Genomic DNA, 27,336 nt, shown 5'->3' with positions numbered 1-27,336 from the left:
CAAACTACAAAAATATTTTATTCACTTTCAAAAAAATGAGTTCTATTTGCTTTGGGAAATGACCTTTTGATTTGAGAGCTACAATGGGAAGTATCAGAAAAGGATGTATTCTTTTTTTTATTATTATTTTTTTTTGAATAGTAGACTCGGCCTCCAGAAGAGAGTCACTCTTGAAGGTATAAGGAGTACATACTTTCAGAAAGATGAGAAGCCTCTAGTAATGTAGGGGACTGGCTAATTCAGGATTGTTTCTAGTTTTCAACACTCTCCCAGTTTTGTGATTTCCTATTTCTTAAAGTAGGATTCTCTTGCTAAGTATTTCAGTTGAACATATATCTTTGAATTCTTTTTCTGTTGTCATCTCCTTGATTGAGGCACATACAAAACTCCATTGGCCATTATCCTTTTATATTATCAGTGATTCAGCAAAGCTCCAGCAACAACAACAAAAATCTGTTAAAATTGTCCAATTAAAATCAAACTTCCAATTATATGATCATGATTAAATATGCTACAATTTCTTCCAACAAGTTTAAATTTCCAAGTGGCAAACCACTTTATTAAAAATTAGATCTACAAATTCTTAATACTGCTTTTATATTATAACAGTAATATAGGTAAAATCATTTGTCAGTTTTTTATAAGACTACAGAATCCAGGCAGAACATTTTTTAAAATTCTTGGAGTGATCATACTGAGAATTTCTAGTTTATGCAGTAAACATATTGTATTTCTTGTCTTTAAACAGTCAGTATATTAGCGAAACCATTTTTTGAAAGTTTTGAAAATGAAACAAAATGTAACTTTAAAATGGACATTTAGATCATTTTCATGTCATTGACTAATATCCCAACATTGATATCTAAAAATATCTAAAGGATTATATTCCACCTTAAAATGGAAATCTCTTGAGAGAGACTGTCTTTGCTTCCCATATTATTACCATGTTTTTCTACTCCGCTTAGAAACTCCACAGAGGCAGCCGAACAACCCAGTCACTATCTGACTGATACTGAATAAGATCTCAAGAATCCCAACCAAAAGTAAACCAACAAATACTGTAAGGTGAATAATCTTATGTTTGTTTTCTTCAGAGCTAAAAGTGAGAGTGTTTGTTCTCTGGAAAATATTAATACTATTATCAGGGACAGAATTGTTGGGAATTTCAGGCTGACAAGTAGGACTGAAAAACCATCTCAGAGTGATTGGTTGTTGCAGTTGATCATGGATGTCACTGGGGAAAGAAAATAAAGGACATCAGAAATAGAGGAAGCAATATATGCAAAAAATAACGATATGAACATATGGCAAAATGGACTTTTAATGTATTACATACAGAGCCTGACAAATTGTGGGTGATGATTGTATTCCTTGGCCACATCTGTGTAACTCAAGATTAGTTCATCACTACCATTTCTGATCTTGGACGGGATTCAAAAATCTGTGCCTTTTTCATTTAAAGGCCATTTTAAAATAGGTTTAATCTAAATGCTTTCCTTTTTAAACGTCTACACTCAAAATGGTGAAAAATCGGAAGCTTTTAGTTTGAAAACATTCTTATCATTGTTAGATGAAAAGATCCAGGTTTATTTTAAGTCTGCTATTCTGCATTCCTATAGCTGATTTTCAACCCCAGTGAAGCTACCAGGCAGCATACTCCACTTATGAAATGGGGCCTTTTCACCACTAGTCCACCAGTTAGCAATGTGTGCGTGATAATTATTGATAGGCTGCCTAGGTAAGACTAGAAATATGCATTACTATAGACTCTACTTAATATTGCTATAGTAAAACAATTTGCTTTTACATTCAGTGTCTGTGACCAAAACCTGGAAAAGTTGTTAGAGAAGTATTGTTTCATTTTTAGTATAATTGGGTGGTAATAATTATAAAACAAATTGTATCTGCAACTGCTTGATTACCAGCAAATAGAAGTAAATTTTCCCCACCTTCTAAACTAAGCAGATTAGTGGAATAAATGTATACCTTGCTTTATTGTGTTTCACTTTCTTGCACTCTGCAGATAATTTTTTTTTTTTAACAAGTGAAAGGTTTGTGGCAACCCTGCATTAAATAAGCTTGTTGGCTTCATTTTTCCAACAGCATGTGCTCACAAGTTTTTCTATGTCACATCTTTGTGCTTTTTTATTATTACTATTATATCTGTGGTTTGTCATCAGTGATCTCTGATGTTACTTTTGTAATTGTTTTGACACACTGCAAACCAAACTCATATAAAAATGAACTTAATTGATAAATGTGTGTGTGCTGACTGCCCTACCAACCAGCCATTTCCCCCCCCCCCCCCCCCCTCCTTGGGCCTTCCTATTCTCTGAGACACAACAATATTGACATTAAGCAATTTAATAACCCTACAATAGCTTCTATTGTTTAAATGAAAGGAAGAGTGGAAAACTATTTTAATTTTTTAAGAAATTGCTTCAGTAACCAACACATTAATTGGCAGCCTTCAACAAGCAAGAAGTAAAAAGATTACAATTCATTGAAGGCCAAGATGATGGCTAGCATTTTTTAATAATAAAGTATTTTTTAGACATTACACTCTTGCATGCTTAGTGGACTATAGTGCGAACATAATTTTTGCATGCATTGAGAAACCAAAAAATTCACATGATTTGCTTTATTACAAGTCTGGAAATGAAACCACAATATTTCCAAGGTATGCCTGTAATTGTAATTTTATTATTATTATTATTATTATTCAGTATTAATTTGCTCTTAGTAACCAGGATTATGTGTGGGTTCAGGCACAAGTTTAATGTGCCAGACTGAAATAAAAATTTGTGCATTTTTAACATCCATGAATATTGCCCAATAAATAATCGGCCTCAAAGCCAAGGTGCTCTGGGTTCCACTCCCAAGTCATGTATTGACTGTGTGGCACTAGGTAAGTCTTTTGACCTTGCAGTGATCCTGAATACTCTTGAGATTTAACTAACGTAGTATTTGCATATATGTATTGAAGATTTCTTGTCTGAGAATTCCTGACACTACTGATATCACAGTTCTGATATGTGGATGTATATTGAGATACAGCTATGGCTGGGAACAATTACCATGATTCATTTTATTTCAGAAAACTTGTTCTGAACACACCAGTCTCTTTCTGTATCAGTTTTGTGTGGCATTTGTTACATCAAATCCCCATCTCCGAATCATTCCTTGGAGCAAGAAAAGCAGTACTTGACTTAATGCTATGCTTTTCTAAAAAACATTTTACCTAGATAATTGTATAAATATGTATACATATATTGGATTTAACTTGTATTGGACTACCTGCCATCTAGGGGAGGGGAAGGAAGGAGGGGAAATTTTGGAACAGAAGGTTTTGCAAGGGTCATTGGTGAAAAATTACCCATGCGTATGCTTTGTAAATAAAAAGCTTTAATTAAAAAAAGAACAACAGAGTAAAAAAGATAATTTTTAAGATTGGAAAAAAAATTTTAAATACATTTTGCTTTAACATAAGAGAAATTATTGCTAATAAGGGAACAATTAAAAGTTAGATTTAGTTTTGGTTACTCACCTTAAGTTTTTCATAGAAAATTCACAATTGAATGTGCTGTTGCCGTTGTAGTTGCAAATGAGGGGTCCTTCAGAAAGAGCCAGTAAAGACACCAAAATACAGTACACTGCACCACCAATAGTTAACACGCTCAAAAACGATGACAGAATCATCTGGGGGGAAAGTCAGTCCCACAAATGCAGCTTATTCATCTTAAAATATATAGGATTTCCACCTGCAAATATCAGCCTTTTCTACATCTTCAACAGCTCTAGACCATGCTTTTGAATAAAGCAAGCAAGGAACAGCCAATGCCTTAAATAGGGCTATCTATCACCCATCATCCATGTAGTGTCTGCTTCTAGGCAAACCTAGGCCACCTGCTCACAACTGCTGGGGCCTTTCCAGCTCTAAAATAAAACCTTTTTTTAACTTGCCAAGATTGATTTTTGTTCATATGAAGGAGAGATTGTTGTGCAAAAGAAAAAAACCTGCTTTCTCATGAAGGAAGCTGTGAAAACTTAAGAGTCTGAGAGTTTGGCTTTCGGTAGTTCCTGATAGTCAAAGGATGGATTTAGTGCAGGCCCAAGCCCCTGCTTTAAATAGTACTCAGCAATCAGATGGCACCCTGGGTAAGAGAGTTGGGCGTGGAATCAGGGAGGCCTGAGTTGGAGGCCTGAGTTGAAATGTGTTCTGTTGTTTGTGACTCAAGGCAAGGGTCAAAATTCAGTTTCCTCATTTGTAAAGTGGGGATAATACCTCAAAAAATTGTTATGAGGATAAAATGAGCTAAGTACAGATCTTTATTATTATTATTATTATTATTGCCATATGGATCTACCTAGTAACAATCTAAACAGTCTCATATAGACCAAAATTCGTAACTCAAAAAAAAAATCTCATATTTTACCATCCATATAAGAATTCTATGAACTGTTATACAGTAAAATGAGTTCTTTATGTGTGTGACTAATTGTATGCCAATTTATAGAAACAATAAAATTCTTTGGATAGTAATATTCACCTTGTAAGAAATTTATATTTTATTTTTACCATGTTTAACATATATTGGATTACTTTTCATCTAGGCGAGGGGGTGGGAAGAAGAGGGGGGAACTGGAATGCAAGGTTTTGCCAGAGTCGTTGAAAAATTGTTCTTACATTTGTTTTGAAAATAAAAAGTTTAAATTTTTAAAAACAATGAAAGTATTTTAAAAAAAGAAGTACATAGTATATGGAAAGAAATTAAACAAAATTATAAAACAACCCAAGTGATTTCCACTGGATGTGCTCTTGGGATTGGCTAAATGTATGACATCATATAATAAAGACTCCTGTAACAACAAAAGAAAGGTCCTCCAAAGCTGTGGATAAACAATCTAAATTGTGATCAGTTGGGCTGTAGAAGTGGGATGCTGATAACACTGATCAAGTCCTCATTGTTCCTCAGCTAAATTGTTGCAATGGATCCTTGAGACCCATGAGTCTATGTACGGCCCTTTAGTGCACAACTCAAAAATCTTATATGACTTCCCATTTCCTATGGAATAGCCTCTACTTCTTAGCTTAATGAATGAGTGAAAAAGCATATATTTGACAATATGTGCATGGCATTTGAGATACAAATGGGAAAATAGGTATTATCTGCTTTCCAGGAGCTCACATTTTAATAAAGGAAGTAGCGGAATTTCAGCCAAAAATCAGATGGAAATGACTTTGGAGGTGCAACAGCATAGCAGGTGGGAATGCATCTTTAAGGTCATTTACACCAATAAAATCTCATCTGTTTCTGGTTTTAAACCATTTGACAGTGCTGAGGACTTTAGTGTCAAGAACTTTTTTTTCCTAGGTCTCCAGTGGCTGGGGAGGCTTCAATACTTCTTGATCTGTTCCCAACCCACCTTTTTAACTTTCCATTACTTATATTCTTCTGATTTTCCCTGAACATGTACTATACATTCCTCACTGCATGTTTCTTTCACATGCAAAAGAATTTAGAAAACTAGGAAAAGCAAACAGTATTCCAAAAAACTATTACACAATGAAATATTCCTCTTTTCTTTCCCCTTTCCACTTTTTTCAATACTAAGCCCAAGTAGGTTTGCTTATATATAACTTTATAGTATTTTCCCTCCATTTAAAAATTATATTTATACATGTAAACACATGTGTTACCTTTCTAGGTGTAAAAAATTTTTAATATCAATGTTATATCTTTAAAAGCAAATGATTTGTATTCAAACTACTAATAGTGCTGTGATTCCAATCAGCAAACAGACTTCATGTGTTGAGAATTTCACTGTCAGACTAGAAGTGTATTATTTCTTAAATCTATAAAGTGGCTCATCAACACTCTGTGTATTCAAATTATTACTGCTATTAAAGGAAAAATAAGGCAGCCTGGTGTAGTAGCTGGAAAGCAAGCTTGAATATTGGGCCACTCATTTATCTTCTCAGGGCCCCAGGAACCTCCCTAAGACCAAGTTTCAGAGAAGATACTGGGCTATGTTTGTAGAAGTCCTTAAAATCACCTCTCTTCCCCTCAGAAAGGGGATGGAGAAATATTTGTAGATGAAAATTGGATTGTTCATAGAACTCTTTCATCACATTTTTGCCATTTCTCGGAATCATGAAGTAGTATGTTAGACCTCCCTCTCCCCCCCTTCCTCCAAATGAAACTGGGCCAGTCCATTCTTGTAACTTTTGCCTCCAGTGCTGACTTGGGACATCTGAAATCTGACTGAAGGGGTGGACAGTGGAAGGGGGGGGAACTTTTGATTTTTCTTTTGTAGGACAATACCATGACATGAGAATTTGTTTCTATACGCTTACTAGTATGCCATTTTGGATTTTCTGTGTGGGTAAGCAAGACCTGCTTCTTAGGAGAGTCAGATACTTTGCTCTGTACCAAAAATATCTCCCACTAGCCTATGAAGGTAGGCAATGTTTTATATTCCATAAAAAGAAAAAATTCCTTTTGATTTACATATAGTACTAGAGATTAGCATATACATTACTAATTGGGATGTAATAAATAGTAAACTATGCTCAGAGTCAGGAAAACCTGGGTTTACTTTTTAACTTTGACATTGGTGATTTAATTCTGGACAAGTAATTTAGCTTCTCAGTGCCCCAGGCAACTCAAGTTGCAGAGTGACTGTTTTTTATAGGAGAAGCTCCCTATAATAGTGAAGACAGGTTTCTTGCTTTGTTTTCCCGTGAATAGAAAATAAATGAAGCATCCTATTCAAATGTCCCTGGAGAAGCCACTTGCGCTTCTGTCAGCTGGCATCTAACTGAGGGACAAGGTTCCACAAGAATGGAACATAGGATCAATAAATGAGGAAACTGGAGGCTAAGATTCAGAGCTATGGAATGTTGAAAAGACAGGAAAGTCTTCAAAGAGAGACTTCTTTTGTGTATGTATCACCTGCCTCCAATATTATGAGAAGCAGATGTCACTTTTTCTCTCCAATGTCTGTATCCCTAAAAAGCACTCCGATACTTATTGAATTAAATTAAGTATCTTTTCACATCCACTTGAAATAGTGATAAGCCTTCAGGACCCAACACAGAAAACTTTTAAAAGATCTTTGTTCTATACTAAAAACAGTCCTATAAATTTTAATTTACTTTGCTTATTCCCCCAAATTTAATTTTATTTGCCTATCATATAAATTCTTAATGTCTTGAAATAATTTTTAGGTTTCCATATTCTATCCTGAATATTTTAGAGAAGCATAAAATATTTACCAACTATCAAAATTCTTTGTTGTCTTACTTATCCTAACAGATGATTACAGTTTTATAAAATCACTTTGACCTATCCCATCCCTAATTAGTATTTATTGATAAATTATACCCTCTGAAAAAGATATACCATATTTCACCATATTTCCAAGTGTTTTAGATAACACAGTGAATATACCATTATATAACAAAAATGATGGTAAAAATGTGTTCAAGAACTTACATGAGTGAAAAGGAGATGGGACAGACATGGAGGGAGAATGGAAAAATAGAAAAAAGTCTTAAGTACTACATTGGTTTTCCTGAGATTTTAAGGTCCTGAGGAAGTTCTCCAGTTAAATCCCCAATGGATGATATAGAGAAAAAGTAGATAAAAATTATAAAGGTGATTGAAAGTATCCATCTACACTGAAGGAGTAATAATATTGAGATCACAGCTTTGTATAAATTATCCATTTTAAGAAGCATTTCAAATGAGCTTTTAAAATAATTATAATAATAATAAATTTTAATTTAAAAATATGTAGGGGAAGGAGATGACATGGATGGACTGAGGAGAATAATCACTACTGACCAACTGCCACATTTAGGAAGGCAAACTCAGAGCCTGGGCAGTAGCAGAACCCCCTGAATGCTATTCTCCATCCAGTTCCTACAACGGTTATCTCAAGAAACAACTTCTGTGGAGATGACTTGGCAACTGTTTCTACTGATTATGAACAACTAGTGAAGACCTGGGGGAGTGAGGGTGGGAAATACTACTCCCACCAAAGTCTTGCAAAGCACTCTCAAATAGCCAGCCTCAGAAATGGATGATTATCAGTGGAAATGACATTAACGATATATTAGCATCAACTTGGACACTACCCTAACAAAGTACTGTCAAATGGATGATTATCATAGAAATGACATTAAAAATATGTCACCATCAACTTTGACACTGTACTCTAAGGATCACAGGATCTTTTCATATGACTGGCAGCTGAAAACTATATGTTTGTTTTCCCCTCACCACTTAGAACATGAGCACCTGGAGAGCTTTTTTTATCCTTAAGGAGCACACAATGCTTTGTACATAGTAAATTACTCAGTATTTTTGTATTCATTCACCTCACATTTTTAGGAAAGAGTCCTAAAACCCATATATCCAAACTGAGGTTCTATAAATTCACAGCTAGTGTTTGGACTATTTAACCTATTTAATTGAAATACAGTTGTGTTTGCTAAAAGACTTCTTGTGGTTGATTTTATTTTAGATTATTAGCTTAATCAATTTTGGGTGTCATTTGGTCTGTCATGGCTGAGGTCATTTTTAAGTGGACTTTTAATTAATCTCAGCCCTCAGGGCTGCTACTAAATTTTTTTTTAAATGCTAACTGTTTACTAACCTTGGCTCAATAGTGTTAGAATTATATAAAGTTTCTGACATAGCAGCTAGGTAGCCCAGGGGATAGAGTGCAGCACCTAGCGTCAAGAAGACTCATTTTCCTGAGTTCAAATGGCCTCAGATATTTGCAAAACATGTAAAAAACTTCACCTTATTTGCCTCAGTTCCTCATGTGTAAAATGATCTAGAGAAGGAAATGGCGAAACCACTTCAGTATTTCTGCCTTGAAAATCCCCAATGAGGTCACCAGTAGACAGACATAACAACATAAGTAGATAACATAAATCACTTTCTATATTCTAATTTCTAAAAAACTATGAATTATAATAAGTAAAATATGGAATAACCAGGACAAACTTTTAAAGAATTACTGATTAAAATTAATTCCTTCTATTTAAGTTAATTATCATTTACTTAAAACCTCAATTCTGATTTCTCTGGGATATTTACATTCAGATGCTATCCTACGCCTTTCTTCATGGTTGGAGAGAATTGGTTAGTTTTTTCTCACTCTGGTATTACCATGTAGGGAGACTCTCAAATCCCTGATCTTAACTAGATTGTAATCCAATTCAACCTATTGTTTATTGTTATGACTATATTCGAAACTGACAGTTTTCTGTCACATCTATAGTTAGACTTTCATTATTCTTTGGCCTGTATCTGTCAGGGGAATGTTGAATTTTTAAACTGGCATCTTTCAGACATATTTTAATATACAACCCAAAACATGAATGCAAAAACTTAACAAATTGAATAAAATTAAACAAAAAATGACCTTACTTTAATGATCTACACACTCAAATACGTTAAACCCCTTTTACTTTTAAAACTTTAGGTTTAACAAAACTAAATATGGAGGAGCACTTAACTGTTTATAAGGAAAGAAGGAAAACTTTTAATTACTGTAAATAACATTTCTGTAGTTTTCGACCCTACCTCTGATTTTTTTTTCAACAATTGAAAGTATCACTAATATGCACCTAGTATATTTTCACTTATGAAATTTTCTATTTGAGAAAACTCTCTATTGGAATCAATTCTATTCCCAGATCATCCCCTACTTACTCCTAATCTGTTGTTGCAGAATGCCCTTTTTCTTGCAGCCAAGGACATTACAATTGCTGGAATGACCTGGAAATTACAAAAACAGGAAAGATAAGTGTTATTATTTCTCAGCAAGTGAACGATAATGACCTTGACTTTTTTTTTTTTTTAAATCATGAGTTGTGGGGAAATAGGAAACTCAAAACAAGAAGGAAGTAATGGCCATTTCCTTAAACTTGTGAACCCCAGTTATGCCTTTCTGGCCACTAGGTGGCCTGTGAACTACACTGATAGCTTACATATACATAGGATTTAACATTAATTTTTGAAAATTTTTGAATTTGAAATTCTTTTCTCTCTCTCTTATCCATCCCCAATCCATTAAGAAAATAAGAAGTATGTGATATCACATACTTTTTACTTATATAAGTGTCTTCTCAATAACCAATTAAGAATTTCTTACCATTTCATCTATTCCAGTCCTAGGGTAAATAATATTCTTATACTTATTCTTTAAAGTGTTGTACAGAAGGAGAATTTTGTAGACTCTGGAATAGTATACTTTAAAGCTACAAGTAAAAAAGTTGGGTTTTATTTATAAGAATGATTATTAACATAAATAAAATAACTTGGAAAAAAATGTAATTAAGGAATGAGAACACAAGAACACAGGAATACTTGAAATTTAACATTGAAACTGACTTCTTAAATGTTTTTTGGAAAAGCTTTCAGTCTCGTGCATATTCCTATTAATGAAATAGAGACTATAAATTTCAGCTTATAGGATAAGAAGATGTAGCTTTAATATTTACATAGTTCAGAATTATAGACTTTGAGCTTGAAAAACCTTAAAAAAATCTGCTGGATCAAATTCAGGAGAATTATGCCCAGAAATGTTAATGATCTACTCAAGGTTAAACATGTGGTAACTAGAGCTCAGATTTGAATCTAGTTTTAAAACCAGTGTTCTTTCAACTGTTTCATACTTCAATGAGGAGGCAACTAAAAATTAAAATGCCTATTTCATAGCTTATGTATTTTTTACTTAAAATCTAGTTGGCACTGTAGAAAATACATCAGGAAATCAGATATTAATCATTTATTCATATGTAAGTAAAGATATACATTTTCTTCTTTTTAGTTTAGAAATCTTATTAAATGGTAGATAGATATGATATACTATTTTCAATCACTTGAGATAATTAAAATTGATCAATAATTAACATGACTATTACTCTTAAATAGCAAACAGTCCAAAAATTGATGTAATCCCAGCCTTACTGCTCACTTTGGTCTAATAACTGTAAAAATATTCCATTGTGAAGGATTATGCAGAATATGGCTTTCCAATATTAAAAATCTTGCCTTTTCATGATGAGATTGGATGATGAAATGGAACAGATGTAGCTTTTCTCTGCTTTCAGATATACAATTAGCCTTTGAAAGTTCTCATAGAATTTGTTACTTTGGCAATAATTCTTTCCTACTTAAAATTCATTATCCTTCCCAAAGAATGAGCTAGGAAACATTTCATGGGAAGAAGAGGAAATGAATTACTGAATTTTTAGTACTTGGCAACAGGTTTCCATGGATTTCAGGTATCCTAAATTTGGGGTTAACAAGGAAACTGGATTGTAATTAGAAGGGAAATCACAATTTCTCTCTTCCAAGGAGAGAAAAAAAGAAAGTGTAAAGATTGATAAGTGAAATGAAGAATCATCAAGGGGAGGATAGAAATGTCTGGATAGATGCATTAATTGCAAGTGGTCCTTAAATCCTAGGCTAAATAATTTATATTTTATCATTTTGGCAATGGGAAACAAAGGGGAGTGTATAGTCAGACATATATTAGGGAAATTATTTAAGTATTAGTACTGGCTTTGAATGTGAAACATGAGCAGAAATCTAATTCCATCTCTTCCTTGAGCTCTTTCTGAGAAAACTGAAGTTCTAACCACAAAGATTTAGTCACACCAAATAAGAGAAAAGATAGTGTCTTCTCAATAACCAATTAAGAATTTCTTACCATTTCATCTACTACAGTCCTAGGGTAAATAATATTCTTATACTTATTCTTTAAAGTGTTGTACAGAAGGAGAATTTTGTAGACTCTGGAATAGTATACTTTAAAGCTACAAGTAAATAATGTGAAATTCAGGAAAATATATGTGTTTGGTTAATGTGATTTAAGATATAAAAGTATCTGTGAGAAATAACAGCTACAGGTAAAGATTAAATAAGTTAATATTTGAAATTGTATTTTAGTGTAAGTCTAAATGCAATAAGTATAATATCAATCAATAATTTTCTAGGCTGGGCCAATACAATATCCTAATCTAAGACATCAAAATCAAAGCTCTCAAACTACCTCCTTATTCTTAGAGGAACTGACATAGAATATCCATCTTGCTTATCCTTGCCCTGTGCTATCACTTTTTTTATTCTCATCCATCTTAAATTTACTCCATGTACTGCCTTGTTACAATTTTTAATGCACCAGTGGAAAATAGTGAATGAACTAATGACAAGCACAAATTCCCATCTCTTGCATCACAAATCAAGTAACATTTGATTTTTATTTGTTTGACATGGCCCAGCATCATTTGGTTTTCTCTAGACTATTTACTGGAGTTTCTAAACACCTAAAATATCACTCTTTCCAGAGAAGCTAAATATATCATGTGGATATAGTCATAGGTTTAGTTTCCATGTGTTCCTTTGAAACATAGCAAAATAGTACCTTTTATAAACCACTCACACCTCTCCCCTACAATCCTCTGCACTGGAGTGACATCAGCCTCCTTGCTATTCTGGAACAAGACGTTCCATTCCTGACTTTGGGTATTTTCATTGATTGGCATCCATGCTTGGAAGGTTCTCCCTTTTCCTCTGTCTCCTGGGTTCTTTCAAGTCTGAGCTAAAATCCCCCCTTCAGTAGGAAGCCTTTCCTGATCCCTTTTAATTCTAATCCTTTCCTTTGTTCATTTTGTCCAAATTACCCCGAATACAGCAATATATCTTCTAGAAATTTGGTCTCAGTTTATTAATACATTTCTTATGCCATTCAGTCCAGTCCAGCAAGCATTTATTAAGTGATTGCTATATAGAAGGAGCTATGGATAGAAAGTCAAAATGACAAAGAACAGTCTTTGCATTCAAGGATCCTCTACTGTCAGAATACAATATGTGAACCAATCCTCCAAGGAGATAGAAAGTGCTAAAAATTAAGAGACCTGGGGAGACTTTGCATGGGAGGTAGCATTGCAGTTGACCCTCAAAGAAAAGGTAAAGAAGGAGGGAATTCATCCCAGACCTTGCCATTATGCAAGCACTCCATCTCCCCCTCTGAAAAAGTTTGAGGCTCAGGAAGACAATTTAAGAAAAACAAAGTATATGATGAGAAGTAATAAGCCTGATTAGGTATATTGGAGACAGATTGTAAAAGGCTTTAAACACCTAAAAAAGGTTTTGGTATTTTATCCAAGGAGCAATACAAAACCACTGAAACTTTTTGAACAAAGGAATGTCAGTGGTCAGACTAGAAGAAAATCATTTTGAAACTTCTATGAAAGATAGTTTAGATAAATAAAAGTATGTACAGAATGATTTTACATAGCTACATGTATACCTTCGTTTCTAATGGTAGCATGTCTAGAGTGAAGATGAAATGGAGAGGGGAAAAATAGAAATTTACATGATAGCTTTATTGTATATTTACATATATTTTTATATTATATATTTAAAAGGAATAGCAATTTGGGCATAATAGATTTAGAGTTTCATGTGTGATCATCTTTTTTTATTATTCTATGTTAAGGAAATGCTTGCTTTATTCCTAAAAATTAAATATATATTTTTTTAATTTTAAAAAGAAGAGATTGGAAACCAGTAGTTCAGTTAGAAGATTATGAAAGTGAATGCAGGATACCTTATAGAATTTTAATTATAAAAAGAGAACAATTTGAATTGTACATGGTGGTTCTGGCCTCAATAGGAACAACGAAATTTCAAGGAGACAGACTATTGTTGAGGTCCCTTCCAAATAAAATTTCTGTGATTCTTGAGTTCTGCTTGAGTTTGAAATATTGAGTTTGACCTGTCAGATTGGCTAGAGTGACAGGAAAGATAATGTGGAATGCTGGAGGGGATGTGGGAAAACAGGGACACTGATACATAGTTGGTGGAATTGTGAACACATCTAGACATTCTGGAGAGCAATTTGGAACTATGCTCAAAAAGTTATCAAACTGTGCATATCCTTTGATCCAGCAGTGTTTCTACAGGGCTTATACCCCAAAGAGATATTAAAGAAGGGAAAGGGACCTGTATGTGCCAAGATGTTTGTGGCAGCCCTGTCTGTAGTGACTAGAACCTGGAAAATGAATGGATGCCCATCAATTGGAGAATGGTTGAGTAGATTGTGGTATATGAATGTTATGGAATATTATTGTTCTGTAAGAAATGACCAGCAGGATGAATACAGAGAGGACTGGCGAGACTTACATGAACTGATGCTAAGTGAAATGAGCAGAACCAGGAGATAGATCATTATATACCTCAACAATGATACTGTTTGAGGATGTATTCTGATGGAAGTGGATCTCTTCAATAAAGAGAGCTTTAAGTGATCAAAGATGGACAGAAGCAGCTACACCCGGAGAAAGAACACTGGGAAATGAATATAAACTGCTTGCATTTTTGTTTTTCTTCCCGGGTTATTTCTACCTTCTGAATCCAATTCTCCCTATGCAACAAGAAAACTGTTCGGTTCTGCACACATATATTGTATCTAGGATATACTGTAACCTATTCAACATGTAAAGGACTGCTTGCCATCTGGGGGAGGGGTGGAGGGAGGGAGGGGAAAAATCGGAACAGAAGTGAATGCAAGGGATAATGCTGTAAAAAATTACTCTGGTATGAGTTCTATCAATAAAAAGTTATTTAAAAAAAAAAGAAATATTGAGTTTGAAAATCCAATGGATATTGCAGAATCAAGAAAGAGCTATCAATCTGTCAATCGTTTCCGTGTCTGGGCTGGGTTAGGTTTCCCGTGTTGCAGATGTTCTTCAGACAAGTAGTAATGAAGAACTAAAGTTTATGATATAAAATAGAAATCTGCATAAAGATGATAAAGAAGTCAATGGTGGTCAGTGAGATCACGGAATCTATGGACTTCTCAGCACTCTCAGCCACCTGTCCTATCTGAGTAGAGGTTGGAGGACAAAGCAATAAACATCCTCCCAAATCCTTCCTTTAAGAGGGATCAGAGCTTTCATTTTCCATCAGCTGTTCTGCTTGGTTTTGACTATAGGAACATCATCTTCCCCTTTAGTCTTCACATCCTCCTCCCCCACACAGCTTCTTCTTTGATGATCTTCTCCTTGGGGACAGATATTTTCTTTTTCTTATTTGTAACTTCAATGCTTAGCCTAGTACTGTGTACTTAATAAATGTGTTGATTGTTGAGGGGAAAAAAGGAGAGTTCAAGACAGAGCATTGGGGAGCACCCACAATCATGGAGCAAGATACAGATGATCCAGCAAAGGAGACTGAGAAGTAGCAATTGACAAATAAAAAGAGGACCATTATAGAACAGTTTTACAAAAACCCTGAAAAGAGAAATTTGAAAAGGGATGGGATAGAAAATCATGACAGATGCTTCAGGTAAGTCAAGAAGAATGGGAAGAGAGAAGTGGAAAGACTGGTAGATTCAGAGTTAGAAAATCTTAGTTTTAATTCCAGCTCTACTATATAGTATCTTTGTTGTTGTTGGGTTTTTTTGTTTGTTTTTTGTTTTTTGCTGAGGCAATTGGGTTAAGTGACTTGCCCAGGATCACACAACTAGGAAAGTTTAAGTGTCTGAGAGCAGATTTGAACTAAGGTCCTCCTGAATTCAGGACTGGTACTCTATTCACTGCACCACCTAGCTGCCCCTTCTACTACCTTTGTGATACTGGACTAGGAATTTCACTTTTCTGGGTCTGAGTCTCCCAATCAGTAAAATAGGTTGAACTTCTTGTCAATCGTTTTCAGCCATATCTGATTTTTGGGACCCCATTTGGGGTTCTCTTGGCAAAGATATTGGAGTAATTTGCCTTTTCTAACTCATTTTACAGATGAGGGAACCGAAGCAAACTGGGTTAAGTGACTTATTCAGAGTCACATAGCTAATGTGTCTGAGCTCAGATTTGAACTTTCAATAAGATGAGTCTTCCTGATGGTAGGGCCAATACTATTCACTGTGCCACTTAGCTGGATAACCATAAAAAGAGTGATTTCAGTCAAATGGTGGTCAGAAGTCAGTTTTTAAGAGATTAAGAAGTGAGTAGAAGGAAGAAAATGGAGGACAAGAAATGTTCCCCCAGCCTCCCTAGAATTTTGGCTACATTCAGGAGGGAAGATATAAGATAATAGCTTGGGGTATATTGCAAAATCAGAGAAAAGTTTTTGTTTTTTAAGACCAGATCGATTTCAGGAAGTTGGGGATGAGCCAGTTGAGAGTATCTTTCTGAAATTTCTCTGTTTTTGCCTATTCAATATTTTGATACATAGAAGCATTTTTCATTAGGTAATTTTAGAACATAAACATGTTATGATTTCCATAATCTATTCAATTTTTAACCATAGAGGTAACACTTTTGATAAGCAAGGCTTATTGTTTTACAAAACTTCAAATAGCTGAGTGACAGATCATTCATCAAAATCCTGATTTTCGCTGATCTTTTTGAAAGAAAAAAAAGTGAATCTAGAAATGTTTAGGTTTGGAGCAGCTAGGTGGCAAAGTAGATAGAGCCTAGCACCAAAAGTCAGAAAGACCCGAGACACTTAACACTTAGCTGTGTGATCCTGGGCAACTCAACCCCAATTGCCCTTGTTAAAAAGAAAAGAGAAAAAAAAGCTCTTAGGTTTACACAAATTTTAACAGAGAAGATATTTTATTATGTATTTAGAGAATAGGCCTTGACAAAGATTAGAATTTGGAGGTAGAGAAAAGGAGGACCTCTAAAATGTTACCTTTAAATTTAAGGAGGAAAATATAGCCTATCTTGGTAATTACTTTAAAAGAATCACAATATTGTAAGAACTTGCCATTTTGATTATTTTAAAATTGCTCTTCTGAAAATAATTTTTTATTCTGATAATTCATCCTGAATTAAGCATTTCTATTAGTTAAAACTGTTATTAAATATAACTAAAATTCACTTATGTAAAATAAACCTTTTTTACATTTTTTAAAAGATAAAATCTTGAGATAATTTTTAATACAGGAAATTAGGGGAAATGCAAACATATATAGCTACTGATTTCCCATTTGGAAGCTGAACTAAGGTCAAAGATAAGTATATGACTAACTTAAGTTTAGCTTTCAAAAGAACATAGGATCATGTCTGTTAATTATTTCAATGCTAAATAAAACTATAAGCCAATGTATTACATAAAATATAATTACATAATGTATTACATAAAATACTATTAAATGAGTTTCTATTAATAATTTTGTAACCTGGAAAATGATCTGATTTTTCTGAATTGCTTCTCTAAATCCTGCAATAATATACATCGTTCTATGTGAGAAATATGATATATGTGTTTTATCAGCAGTCATTACTTCCAATGTGTCAGTTTTCTAAATTGAGAAGGATTCGCTGAATGAGGATCTACTATGTGCCCATAGAAAATTTCAGGAATTGGGGCAGCTAAATGATGCAATGCCTACCCCCAAATCCAGCCTCAGACTTCTTAGCTGTGTGACCCTGGGCAAGTCACTTAATCCAAAAAAAGCAAAAAAAGAAAGGAAGAAAGTTCAGGCACTGAAAAAGCTTATAGTCTTACAGGGGAGGCAATAAAATATATAGAATTATTCAATTCTATGTGCAACTTTCTGAGTTCGAATCCTGCCTCAGACACTTAGCCCTGGACAAATGATGTCACTCTGCTTGCCTTTATAGGGGTTCAATCTGTAGGGGTTCAAGAAGACCCCGTATTGGGCCCCAAAGAGTCAGACATGAATAAAAGGACTGAACATTAGATTCCAAATGATTAAATGCTAAATTTTGTTTTTTACTTTGTATTTACAGTGCCTTGCACACAGTAGGCATTTTCTAAATGCATCTACATGGTAATGACTATATTTTTCTCACCTCAGAATAAAGTATGGAGGATTTATGACCACACATGGCCCTCCATCTCCTAGTCCCAAGCCTTTTTTTGAGTATTTCCATGTCTAGAATTCAGTTCCTTCTTTCCTCCACCTCCCAGCTTCCTTGCTTCCAAGAAGCCTTTCCTACTCCTCTTTAATCTTAATGTCTCCCCCCCCCCCCAGACTATTCCCACTTAATCCTGTCCATGTTAAGACACAAATTTCATGTTCTTTCCCCCATTAAATTGTGAACTTTGTTAGAGATACTAAGACAATGCTCTACTTAAGTTTTTAAAATTGATGTATCCTGAAAATAACATGTCTGTTTTCAGAAGATCTCAGCCTGGTTCTTAAGGAATTGTTAAATCGTTTCAAAAAGCATTTTCTGAATACTTGCCATATAAAAGGCACCATGTTACAAAGAGCTGAATGACACAAAGGAGAAGGATTTGCCATCAACTCAAGGTGCTTACATTCTTCCAGTAGGTACAAGGCACAGAAAAGTAATTCCAATGGAATTTGAGGATGGAGAGAGTTCTGATAACGAGGAAGATGAGGGCTTCAATGGAGAAGGTAGCAAGTAGCCTGAGCCTTGAAGGAAGATGAAGATTCTGAGAAGCACAGGTTGTATAAACTCATGATGGTGGGAGTTGGAATGTTAAGTTTCAGGGAACAACTAATAATCCAAATTTTATGGTCTCAACAAATTCTAGAACCTAGAGCCACTTCAACTTAGAGAATTAGATCAGAATCTATTTATGATGAAGATGACCTTTTTGAGGACTTTGAGGGAATGAACGTTATTTTCATCATTTGATGAGAAGCTTTCTTCAGTTTGCTCTTTTGGGGCATGTCTTCCTCAAATAGAAGTGCTCCTATCCTGTCCATAGGAGCAGGATAATAGAATTTAAAGCTCATTATGCTTGTATTCTGCACTTGTACTCACAATAGTTACTTGCTTGTCATAAGCTCCCATCTAACGCTTTGTGCTTTATCTACAAAATGCATAACATGGCATGACTTTGACACCATTGGTTAATATTTATTAGCAATAAACTCATTTCACACTGGAATGCAGAACTAGAAAAACAGGATTGTTTTCCTCATTATTCTATAGTCATTAACCTTTATGCTCTTCAAATTCCAAGAAGCTTTGTGATTTTAATTTAGCCAGTGTAGAAAAAAATGACAGTTCTTTTTGGAAAAAAAGGCTTGTAAGTGCCATTATTATGTGTAGCTCCACTGACACCTCTGCAGGGAATATTCATTCACATATCAAGCTGTGCACCGAGATAGGCACTAGTTTAAATTTAGAATGGAAACTCCTTTTGTATTTATAATTCTAAATTCCATTCCACCATCTGGTAATAAATTTATAATAAATAATTAATTTGACTGGCAATATTTACTTTTTTGCATTTCTTCCTTCAAGTCACCCTTAAATTTATTTTATCTTTTTCTGTCTATACAAGCTGTAATAGAAAAAACTATGTGGCCCTGCAAGGAGAGTGTTGGGCCAGAGTTGGCAAGTTTTTGTTATTGAATCATTTACTGTTGTATATGACTTTTTGTAAACCCATTTGGGTTTTCTTGGCAAAGATACTCAAGTGGTTTGCTATTTCCTTTTCTGGCTCATTTTACAGAAGAAGGAACGGAGGCAAATAGTGTTAAGTGTGTTTCCCAAAGTTACACAACTAGTGCCAGGATAGATCTGAACTGAGGGAGAGAAAGAATGGCGTTCAAATCCAGCTCTAGATACCTATTAGCTATTAGCTATGAGTAAGTCATTTAACTTCTGCCTCAGTTTCTGACGCATTATTATCATATTATTATCTACCTTACAAGGTTGTTATGAGGATCAAATGAGATAATATTTGGAAAGTGTTTGGTGCAATGACTGGCAGACGTTGGGTGCTTATAAATGTTTATATCCTCCCCTCCTTGTGTCTAACACAGAATGATCATGCTTTTGGAGAAGTTATATGTAGTCCCTCAAATTTAGACCATTTATCTGTTTATTAATTCTTGGTTAGTAGTTCTTTTAGGTTCTGTGCTCCTTTTTGAAACAATTTCATATTTCATATTATCTTATTTTTATAATTTTATTTATCTTATATTTTATACTTGGTCTCTATATGTCTTATAATAAGGTACTGAAGATACCAAGATAAACAAGATGGCCCTTTTGTCAAAGGGTTTTTAAATCTAGCTGAAGAGTTATAATTTTTCATTTTACCTCTCTAGTTTTCAGTTTTCTAGTTTGTAAAATGGGAGTTGGATAGATGGTCTTCTAACTCTAACATCCCATGGGTTGAGCCAGAAAATGAACAATATATATAAAGATAAATAAGGCATTTACTAAGTGTCAAAAAATGGGAAAGATGAATACTTCATAGAAGGGAAGAAGAAATGATCAAGGACTGGGGCAGGCAGGGAACAGGAAATAGCTTGTACAAAAGTGCAGAATTGGAAAATGGAGGGTCAAATTTCAGAAATAACTAAAGGTCCTGTTTGAGTCTGAAGAGGAGAGAGACCAGGACTTCTCTGGGAGCTGGTCCATGTTAAAGAAACAGAAGGTGCATAATGACCTAGCAAAGAAAACCAAGAAGAAACAGAATGTGAAAAGATGAAGAAGCAATATGCAATAAATATTAAAAGTGATTAGGAACAAGACAGTTGAAGACCTTAAATGCCCAAATAAGGAGGTTTTATTTTAAAATAGAGGCAATGGAGAACCATTTTGGAAACGACTCACAATGTTATTTCTCACATTGTGAGAAATATGACTTAGAGGAAGATATTTTTATAGTTATGTGGAGGTGGAATTGGAGATAAAGCAAGGAGACCAAGTAGGAGGCTATCACAGTAGCTCAGGAGAAAGATAATGAAGACCTTAACAAGAGTGGTGGCCACATGAGTGGAGAGAGGTAATATATTTGAAGCTTTAAAATGTGAAATTGTTTCAAAAAGAAGCACAGAATCTAGAAGAACTACTAATCAAGAATTAATAAACAGGTAAGTTGCCTAAATTTGAGAGAAAATTAAAAACTATGTGTATATGAGTATGAAAGATGAAATGACCTCCATTTTCACAGTAAAGCAGGAGGCTAAACCAGTTAGTAAGAGATGGGGGGGGGGGGTAAAAGTGGGATAACAGGCGGTTCTAGGAAAAACAATGTATAGAATAATTACTAAGTAGAGTGGGATGAAGAATCACTTAAGGAAAAATAAAAGGAATACTGTGTGGCAGTTGAGATTAGATGGCAAGAAATTTTAGTGGCCCCAAATGCTATGGTCATGTGATTTTCTCGAGCAGATGGCAGGGTGTGGATGCTTTTAAGGGAAGGAGGTCAAGGGCGGAGAATTATAGTTAAATTCTTAATTATCTGTTTTTTCCTGGCTATAAAAGTAAGACCAGCAAAGAGTTGTAGATCTTGGAAATTGCTGCAGAGAAATACTGTAGATTTTGCCAAGAAGAGAGATAGAAGAGGAGAGATTTAATACTGAAAGGATATTAAGGGAGATTCAAGGGAGAGTGAGATCTAAGGTCATACCATCCCTCTGGGTGGCTGAAGTAGAATGAAATTGTAGGTCATAAGAGTTAAAATCAATGAACTGGGGGACTAGAGCATTTGAGGAGACATTAATGTATATATATATATATATTGAAGTCCCCAAATGTGAGGGTAAAAGTTGAGTTAGAAAGAAAGACTGAACCAGGTACTGAGTTCCTTTAGAAAGGAGAGTTAATTTGAAGACTATTACACAATATCAATGAGCATCACTAGAAGGGGTGATCTAATTGCATGAAAATAAAGTCAAAGTAGAAGAATTTTTGAGTGATGGTAGCAAAAAGAGATTCTGGAAATAATGAAAAATATACCAGTTACTTACCATCCCTAGAAAGGATGACTAGGGATGTAATATCTACCGAAGACAATTTAAGAAGATGGAAAAAACATGAAAAGAAGAGCTTAATATTATAAGTCTATTATAATAATACAAGAGGACTTTCAGAGGGCAAAATAAAAAAGGAGGTCTAAGAATGGGAGTGGGGAATCCAATGCTTGATGCTTAGCAAGTATTTCATGAATACTTTTGACTGACGATGCTAGATCGTCATAGAAGAGTATGATGGTGGCAACTGAATCTTAGGGCTTGGATAATGAGGAAATGGGAATTTATGAGTCACAAAAATAGGAGAATACCAGTTGGCTGGAGTTTATTCTTTCAAGAGTTTTGTGATGATGAAGGCTTTCATTAGTATAGGGACCTGGAAGCAAAGTCTAAGCCAAAAGTCCAAATGATCAGAGACTGGATTGAATACTACATGGTACCAGAATGTACCTATATCCTAAAATGACTGGGGCTGACGCACATTTAGAATATATCCTATGTGTGGGATATTCAACCAGCTCAGTGCTAGTCCTATTTTCTGAGGCTATGATCCCTGGGCATCTATAAAGTTTTGGCTAAAGTCCCATCCTCACTGGATCTAAATATAATATTGACTTTGGTCAAAGGAGAATTTGTAGACCTGAATCCTATCTTGGTCTGATTGCTTCATTATTATTCAATATTATTATATTCTGTTCTGGGTGCCATATTTTAGGAAGGACATTAACAAATTGGAATGCATTCAGAAAAGCTTGAGCTGGATAGTAATAGGCCAAAGACTATACCTCATGAGGACTATTTGAGAAATTGAAAATGTTTAGCTTGAAGAAAAGATAGTATGCTGACTGTCTTCAAGTACTTGAAGAGTTATTACATAAATTTAGATTTCTTCTTGATCTGAGGGAACAGTTAGGGGAAGCTATAGTTTTAGCACAAAGTAAAGAAAAACTACCTAATGATAAATAGCTTTGGGAAACAGTTGATTAATTACTGCTTGGGTGACTACTTGATGTTGCAGCCCCAGATATCAATTAAATAATGTAATTTCTTTGGAACTTTCTCATTTTGAGATTAAGAAATTCTAATTTTATATGTGCTGGGAGATAAGGATGGAATTTGAACCTATTTATAGTATTGCTAATGTTATTGATGTTGTTCAGTAATTTCAGTCATGTCCAGTTCTTGACTCCATTTGCGGTTTTCTTGGCAAAGATATTAAAGTGCTTTGTCATATCTTCGTCTAGCTCATTTTATAGATTAAGAACTGAGGCAAACAGGGTTAAGTGATTTGCCCAGGATCACACAGCTAGTGAATTTCTGTGATCAGATTTAAACTCAGGAAGATAATTTTACTGAGTCGAGAACCTAAACTCTACTTGTTACACTATATACCTGCCAATAATAACCCTAGGACGTGATTAAAGCAAGTATTATACCCTGTGATTAAAGGATCTTAATTTTGTTAAACTTTCTCTTTTAAAAATGTCAAAGCTGCCCTGGAATCATGGTAGATCTCAATATAGTTTTTAAATAGATTAGTGAAGCTCTTGCATCCATCTTCAATGTTTTGAAAAGATCTTGTGATCGTGTTTATTTCAGAAACAGTTTGTAACTAGTGCTGGGTGCCTGTGGGCTAAAACATTTCTATGGGGATCCTTTTAATAAGTAAACTTGAGCTTTACATGCCCATTAGTTTAATAGAGTGTATTCAGCCATCAGTTTCTAGCCTGAAGAAAGATTTTCTCTATATCACTAAATGGAGAGAAACCCTTCTGTGCTTAGGAAGAATAGACCCAGGGGCTTTCTGCTCACTGGCACCATACCATTAAGTAACTATTTCCTTCTGCTTTGTCCATATGGCAGAGGAGTTTCCTTGCAGATCTGAAGGCAAATTAGTTAGTCCTTTAGCTCAGAGTTCAAGACGGGTGGCAGCATGGATAGACAGGCCACCTGGATTGTGATTGAAACTAAAAACACTGGTATCTGAGGAAAGTCTTCTGAAGGAAAGTGGGATGCTAAATTGAATTAACAGCTATTCATAAACCCAGCGAACCTGACTCTAAAGCATGAAGCAAGTTAATCAAAATCTGAGGATAAGACAAGAGTAAAAATAAGCTGTAATAGGTAAAAGTTAATAATTAGTGATTGAAACATACCACGATACTTTAGACTTTTCTTTGAGAAATTATTTGTATATTAGGATTCTTAAACAAATCATCAAATTCCTGCTCCTAAAGTACTATAAAACTTTGATCCAGTACTACCACTACAAGGTCTATATCCCAAAGAGATCAAAGAAAAGGGAAAATCACATATTTGTACATAATTATTTATAGCAACTCTTTGTGATCACAAAGAATTAGAAATTGAGGGAATGCCTAAAAATTGTAGCATGATTGAATAAGTTGTGGTATATGATTATGATGGAATACTGTTGTGATATAAGAAATGACAAGACAGATGGTTTCAGAAAAACCTGAGATTTATATGAACTCATGGAAAGTGAAGTGAATAGAACCAGGAAAACATTGTATACAGTAATAGCAATAATGTAGGGAAGAGCAATTGTGAAAGACTTAAGCTTCTCTGATCAAGCAATTACAAAAATCCTTTCTACCTCCAGAAAGAGAACTGCTGAATTCTGAGTGTAGATTAAAGCATTTTTTTTTCACTTCTTTAAAAATTCATTGTTTCCTTTACAATGTGGCAAATATGGAAATAAGTTTTAAATAACTTCACATATATAATCAATATCAAGTTGCTTGCCTTCTCAAGGTAGGGAAGGATGGAAGGAAGAGGGAATTTGAAATTCAAAAATTTTAAGTGACTTTTTAAAAAATTATATGTAATCAGAAATAATTAACAAAATAAAAACAATCTAAAATTTGAGGAAAATAATGACAAAACATATTATCAAGTTCTATCTATAAAAGCTATTTTGGAAAAAAAAAAAGATTGAGCATATCTTCATTTTATGACATCAGTCACGTTAATGGAAAAAAGTCTAAAGGTTTGTCCAAACTGAGACATCACTGCCACTTAAGATCATGTACTCTAATTTCAGGCAAGGTATCTAAGAAGGAACTAAAAAAATTGCAGCTTGATCTTTGAACTAATGAATCAACAAGCACTTATTAAATAATTACCTCATGCTCTTTATGAGGGATACAAAAGCCAAAGTTGGTATTGATTCTTTTCTTGGGAGTTTAGATATAAAATATATGAATCATTCATGATTGCTGAAACACAAACCAACAGAGAGATGGACATTCAGACAGACAAAGACAGAAACACACAGAGAGAAACAGAGATAGAGAGAGATTAAAATAGAGATTCTTTCTAACCACTGGACACAAGGATTGACCACAGGAGTTTATCAGGGGTAAGACTCATCAGAATTATGGCACATGCTGAGAAATGGGTGCTAATAAAACAGAATCTAAGGCATGGGGAAAGCCATGGTGCATTTTATGATTGCCCAGTCCTAAAACTATGCAATACTTCCTTGCTTCAAGAGATGGATGCAGATTCTAGCAATCTATGTGGATCTAAGCCATTCTTATACCCTAGAAAAGATATTACATGGAAATTAGAAAAATGCAGTTCAGAGAAAAAATTACTTGCCTAAAATAATAAATAGCAGACCCAAGATTTGAATCCAGATCCTCTGACTCTATCCAGTACTCTATCTTGGACCATACAATCAAAATTAACTAGAATTCATATTTTTCCAAATGTCTTTGTAGACTTACATGTCCTTGTCAACTAAAATTGCTAGAGTTTCATGGATTGTATGGAAAATGGACAATATTCTTTGGCTGTTTCTGGTCATGTTGGAGTTTGGGGGCTGCTTCTAGCCATTTGGTGACTGATTACTGAAAGGATTTGGAGTTTTAGTATGATGTGTAAAATCCTGAGAGGTCTCCTGGTCCTCTCATACTCAGGCAGCAGGGCAGAATTCAGCATCTGTTAGCAAAAAGCAGCTTCTGGCTCAGACCTCTTTGGCTGCAATTCTCCAAGTAAAAAGTAAATACAGTGAGGGTCAAGGAAGGACAACATCATTCTCTACTCCAGTATCATGGTATCTACTGTCTCATAACCTGCTATGATGCCAAATGTGACCTGTGATTATAAAGTGAAGATGGATGCAAGTTTTCACTACTCTATTTTTAAAAATATTAATTGAAAAAAATACTAATTGAGATTAACCATGATTCCAGAGTCAACATCAAACCAAGTCAACAAACATTAATAAGCCCTGCGAGAGAACCAATGATGAAGCATTCCACTACCTCTCTACCTCCTGATACAACACGGGATACAGAACAACACACTTATCTTTGCCTATAACCAATAAAATAATTCATTTAGCCCTACTATCAATATTTGTTACAAAGGCTTTTTTTTTATTTTCCCAATGGAGAAAGTGAGAAAGAAAATCAATTTTTCTTCATTGAAAAAAATAATTTTTAAATACTTGTTAACCCCTCAGATATACATGATATTACTTTTTTCAACAGGAATTTGGACAAGATTCCAGATTTATGATGTCATGATCCAAAATTGTTATTTTTCCAATCAATATTCTTCCTTACTGACCACTAATAAATTCTGATTCCTTGCTTTTACCCAAAGGTACTTTAGGATTTTAGTCGGGCCAAGATCCATAGTGTGACCCTTGATTCTTGTTTATAAAATCAAATATCATCATCAAACTGACATTTATGGAGTACTTTACACAAATTAAATTATTCAACCACCCAACTGTGAGCTCCTTTAGGACAGGGACTGTCCTTACCTTACTTTATATCCTTAGAGCTCAGCATGCTGTGTGACATGTAATATATTTTATAAATGTTAGGTAGCTCATAAACTGACTTTGCCAGCAAGGTGAAACAGGTCTCCCAGGAATTATTAGCTCCATTTTGTAGATAGTACTCACCAGGACACCTGCTCCTATGATTCCTGGAAACCACCACTCAAAGCAAGATATGGGGTTTTTAGATAACTCATCACTCTGAAGTTTGTAGCTGATTAGTGGTATTGTGTTGAGAACCACTGCTAACACCACTAGAACAATCAAGCTAAATCCATTGCAGGATGTACAGCCTTCAGAGCAAGTCATTTTTCCACCTGAGTTCAATCAGAAGCTCAGTCTAGTGTCAAGGTGGCTCTAGTGAACACCTGTCTGTCCCTACTTTTTATCGAGTGATTCCTAGTTAAAGGTTAGCATTGATGAAGTATGAATTACGTAAAATAGGTCAAAGTCCAGTGGATTTCTGTAATTATCCAATCATTCTGGAAAGCAATTAGGAACTGTTCCCAAAGTGCTATAAAACGTTACAAATGCTTTGACAATACCAATACTAGGTCTATAGCCCAAAGACTTCCCCCAAAAAGGGGAAAGGACCTATTTGTACAAAAATATTTATAGCAGGTCTTTTTGTGGTGGCAAAGAATTGGAAATCAAAAGATATCCATCAATAGGGAAATGACTAAATAAACTATGGTATATGATTGTATTGGAGTATTTTGTGCTATTAAAAAATGTCAAGCAGAATGATTTTAGAAAAGCCTGTATTGATC

General features: G+C 34.6%; 1 protein-coding gene across 1 annotated transcript; it reads right to left on the bottom strand.

Annotated features, from left to right (window-relative positions):
- Nucleotides 1-391: 391 nt before the first annotated feature.
- On the bottom strand, nucleotides 392-26,938 carry TM4SF20 (transmembrane 4 L six family member 20). The gene is made up of 4 exons (XM_051983425.1): nucleotides 26,693-26,938; nucleotides 9,732-9,797; nucleotides 3,548-3,699; nucleotides 392-1,234 (listed from the first exon to the last, which is right to left on the bottom strand). Exons 1-4 carry the CDS (start codon nucleotides 26,873-26,875, stop codon nucleotides 940-942), a joined length of 696 nt encoding a protein of 231 aa, XP_051839385.1. The 5' UTR covers nucleotides 26,876-26,938; the 3' UTR covers nucleotides 392-939.
- Between the last annotated feature and the right edge of the window lie 398 nt (nucleotides 26,939-27,336).

Source organism: Antechinus flavipes, chromosome 3 (assembly GCF_016432865.1).
Source record: "Antechinus flavipes isolate AdamAnt ecotype Samford, QLD, Australia chromosome 3, AdamAnt_v2, whole genome shotgun sequence".
Classification (NCBI taxonomy): domain Eukaryota; kingdom Metazoa; phylum Chordata; class Mammalia; order Dasyuromorphia; family Dasyuridae; genus Antechinus; species Antechinus flavipes.
The sequence above is the reverse complement of the archived record's forward strand: the minus strand, read 5'-3'. Positions and strand labels throughout refer to the sequence as shown.